Genomic DNA, 4,714 nt, shown 5'->3' on the forward strand with positions numbered 1-4,714 from the left:
CATTTGACTTGTTTCACATCCACCACAAGGGTAGGAACCCTAGTCACTTGCCTCTGGCCCTCGGCAGATACCAAAAAACCCCAAATTTGTTGGGTGGAATTAGTAAGAAATTGGGTCTTTAACTTCACTCTCCCAACAACCGAACCAATATTCCCAAATCTATGAAACCCTAAGATTTACTGCTGCTACTACATTTCTTCTTCGCTTGCTCTGAAAATCACCCTCTTCCCTCTTAGTCTTCGTTTAATGGGGAATTTCAAGGATCTCCCAGCAGACATTGCACTAGACATTATAACACGTCTACCGGCTGAATCGATTCTAGACTGCAAATTAGTGTGCAGAAAATGGAGAAATCTTGTTTCATATCATCCATCGATCTCTAAATTGCATCTAACTCATATTCTTAACCACTCCAATGAATCTGAAGGTAAGTTAAGTTTTCTTGTTATGGATAGGAATAAAAAATTTCATTATTTTGAATATAATGAGAGTAGTCATGATGAGAAACCACCTACTCACAGTATCAGAAGATTCGATTTAACCCCTCCATTTACATCTTTTCCTGTTTACTATGAGGTTCTAGGCTCGTTTAATGGTTTAGTATGTCTATATGGACACCAAGATTGTACTGCTTGTATTTTTAACCCTGTCACTAAAAAATATGTGACGCTTCCAAGCATTATGAGAAATTGTAATGATGATGCTCCCAAGATTATCCATTGTTCAAGCGGATTTGGTTACCTCCCTTCGACCAATGATTATAAATTTGTTGAAATGTATAAATTAAGGATAGACCTGGAGATTTTTGAGGTCGATGTGTATACTCTTGGCAGTGGCAATGGGTGGAGTACAGTTGGGAGGTTTGACACTAAATTTGCCAAAGTTTATAACGGAGTTGGTGAATTTGTGAATGGAGCCCTGCATTGGAGAAGAACTGAAAGAAGCGGAGTTGTGGATTTTGATATGACTGAGGAGAAGTTTCATGAACATATTTCATCACCTCCTTTTCTAGAAAATATTTGGTATGATTGTACTATTGGGGAGTTGGATGGTGTTTTATATTATTCTATCAGATATCATTATAGTGAAATCTCTGACATATGGCTGCTGAAAGAGAAGAACGATCAACGTGACATGAAACAGCAGGCGAAGCACGAGCTGTTGGGTTGGAGTAAAGAGTATAGTCTTCCTGATAGTAAAAAACCATTGGCCTTAACCAAGAGTGGTGGTGTTTTATGTTTCAATCATAGCTCTCTCGGTATTTACGACGCAATAGCTTCAACCTCGAAAGAGCTTCGGGAATTTAGTGGAATTTCTCAAATATTCCCTCACAAGAACACCTTAATATCATTGAAAGAATTAGGAGAAGAATATATAAAAGTAATGGCTACACTACTACTACTAGTACTAGTTGAGATTCAAGATTCATAAATCTATCATTTGCTGACAAGCTGTGATCCCTGGATATACTTATTAACTGGTAATCTTCACTAAGCCTTTAAAGTAATATTCATGTCATTGTATATGTTTATATGGGTTTTAAATTGAGATTGCATAAACGCTTTTTCCATTATCTTAATGAGTATTACATGAAGCTTACTAGTCTGTTTTTGTGTCACCAGTCTCAATTTTATGGCAGTTTTTTGTTTATTATTTAATTTGTTGCCTACTTGATCTAGTTGCAATTGAAGGATGTGGTACATATGTTAGTAACTTGTTTTGGTCTTATTCATTGGAATCTAGTAAGTACATATATGGAAGCAAGATTGTGTAAAGTGATACCTTCTCCTGTAGCACGAGGGATTCTAATTTGTTCTTTCTTCTTAGCATAATCGACTCTAAGCCGATTTACATATGAATCGGTTCGGTAATAACCCTAACTCGGCTAAAAAAAATCAAACCATAATCATAAACCCCCAATAGTACGGGTAAGATTCCATGAGAATATTCTCATAAACCCTAAACACGCACGAATTCGTCAAGTTCGAGAACTTGTTACGAGATCGAAAACTGGCCATGAGATAACTACTACGAGACTGCAACTTCCCGAGAATGATGGATCTTTAGCAGTTTACGGGTAAGATTCCATGAGAATATTCTCATAAACCCTAAACACGCACGAATTCGTCAAGTTCGAGAAGTGAACTTGTTCCGAGATCGAAAACTGGCCATGAGATAACTAGTACGAGACTGCAACTTCGCATGAACGATGGATCTTTAGCAGTTTATGGGTCTGATTCCATGAGAATATTCTCATAAACCATAAACACGCACGAATTCGTCAACTTCGAGAAATGAACTTGTTCCGAGATCGAAAACTGGCCATGAGATAACTACTATGAGACTGCAACTTTTTGCATGAACGATTGATATTTTGCAGTTTACGGGTAAGATTCCATGAGAATATTCTCATAAACCCTAAACACGCACGAATTTGTCAAGTTCGAGAAGTGAACTTGTTCCGAGATCGAAAACTGGCCATGAGATAACTACTACGAGACTGCAACTTCGCATGAACGATGGATCCTTAGAAGTTTAAGGATAAGAATCCATGAGAATGTAATCATAAACCCCAAACACGCACGAATTCGTCAAGTTCGAGAAGTGAACTTGTTCCGAGATCGAAAACTGGCCATAAGATAACTACTATGAGACTGCAACTTCGCATGAACGATTGATATTTAGCAGTTTACGGGTAAGATTCCATGAGAATATTCTCATAAACCCTAAACACGCACGAATTCGTCAAGTTCGAGAAGTGAACTTGTTCCGAGATCGAAAACTGGTAATGAGATAACTACTATGAGACTGCAGCTTAGCATGAACGATGCATCTTTAGCAGTTTACGGGTAAGATTCCATGAGAATATTCTCATAAACCCTAAACACGCACGAATTCGTCAAGTTCGTGAAGTGAACTTGTTCCGAGATCGAAAAATGGCCATGAGATAACTACTACGAGACTCGAACTTCCCGAGAACGCTGGATCTTTAGCTGTTTACGGGTAAGATTCCATGAGAATATTCTCATAAACCCTAAACATGCACGAATTCGTCAAGTTCGAGAAGTGAACTTGTTCCGAGATCAAAAACTGGCCATGAGATAACTACTACGAGACTCGAACTTCGCATGAACGAGGGATCTTTAGCAGTTTAGGGTAAGATTCCATGAGAATATTCTCATAAACCTTAAACACGCACGACTTCGTCAAGTTCGAGAACTTGTTACGTGATCGAAAACTGGCTATGAGATAACTACTACGAGACTGCAACTTCCCGAGAATAATGGATCTTTAGTAGTTTACGGGTAAGATTCGATGAGAATATTCTCATAAACCCTAAACACGCACGAATTCGTCATGTTCGAGAAGTGAACTTGTTCCGAGATCGAAAACTGGCCATGAGATAAGTATTACGAGACTCGAACTTCGCATGGACGAGGGATCTTTAGCAGTTTACGGGTAAGATTCCATGAGAATATTCTCATAAACCCTAAACACACACGAATTCGTCAAGTTCGAGAACTTGTTACGAGATAGAAAACTGGCTATGAGATAACTACTACGAGACTGCAACATCCCGAGAATAATGGATCTTTAGCAGTTTACGGGTAAGATTCCATGAGAATATTCTCATAAACACTAAACACTCACGAATTCGCTATGTTCGTGAAGTGAACTTATTCCGAGATCGTAAACTGGCCATGAGATAAGTACTACGAGACTCGAACTTCGCATGGACGAGGGATCTTTAGCAGTTTCCGGGTAAGATTTCATGAGAATCTTCTCATAAACCCTAATCACGCACGAATTCGTCAAGTTCGAGAAGAGAACTTGTTCCGAGATCGAAAACTGGCCATGAGATAACTACTACGAGACTCGAAGTTCCTGAGAACGATGGATATTTAGCAGTTTACGGGTAGGATTCCATGAGAATATTCTCATAAACCCTAAACACGCACGAAATCGTCATGTTCGAGAAGTGAACTTGTTCCGAGATCGAAAACTGGCCATGAGATAACTACTGCGAGACTCGAACTTCCTGAGAACGATGTATCTTTAGCAGTTACCGGGTAAGATTCCATGAGAATATTCTCATAAACCCTAAACACGCACGAATTCGTCAAGTTCGAGAAGAGAACTTGTTCCGAGATCGAAAACTAGCCGTGAAATAACTACTACGAGACTCGAACTTCGCATGAACGAGGGATCTTTAGCAGTTTACGGGTAAGATTCCATGAGAATATTCTCATAAACCCTAAACACGCACAAATTCGTCAAGTTCGAGAATTTGTTACGAGATCGAAAACTGGCCATGAGATAACTACTACGAGACTGCAACTTCCCGAGAATGATGGATCTTTAGCAGTTTACGGGTAAGATTCCATGAGAATATTCTCATAAACCCTAAACACGCACGAATTCTTCAAGTTCGAGAAGTGAACTTGTTCCGAGATCGAAAACTGGCCATGAGATAACTACTACGAGACTCGAACTTCGCATGGACGAGGGATCTTTAGCAGTTTACGGGTAAGATTCCATGAGAATATTCTCATAAACCCTAAAAACGCACGAATTCGTCAAGTTCGAGAACTTTTTACGAGATCAAAAACTGGCCATGAGATAACTACTACGAGACTGCAACTTCCCGAGAATGATGGATCTTTAGCAGTTTACGGGTAAGATTCCATGAGAATATTCTCATAAACCCTAAACA

At 39.2% G+C, this 4,714-nt stretch overlaps 1 protein-coding gene across 1 annotated transcript; it reads left to right on the forward strand.

Annotated features, from left to right (window-relative positions):
• The first annotated feature begins 246 nt into the window (after positions 1–246).
• LOC113352676 (F-box/kelch-repeat protein At3g23880-like) lies at positions 247–1,431 on the forward strand. The gene has a single exon (XM_026596473.1). The coding sequence runs from the start codon at positions 247–249 to the stop codon at positions 1,429–1,431; it is 1,185 nt and encodes a 394-aa protein (XP_026452258.1).
• The last annotated feature ends 3,283 nt before the right edge of the window (positions 1,432–4,714 follow it).

The sequence above is a fragment of the Papaver somniferum genome, chromosome 2 (genome assembly GCF_003573695.1).
Source record: "Papaver somniferum cultivar HN1 chromosome 2, ASM357369v1, whole genome shotgun sequence".
NCBI lineage: Eukaryota > Viridiplantae > Streptophyta > Magnoliopsida > Ranunculales > Papaveraceae > Papaver > Papaver somniferum.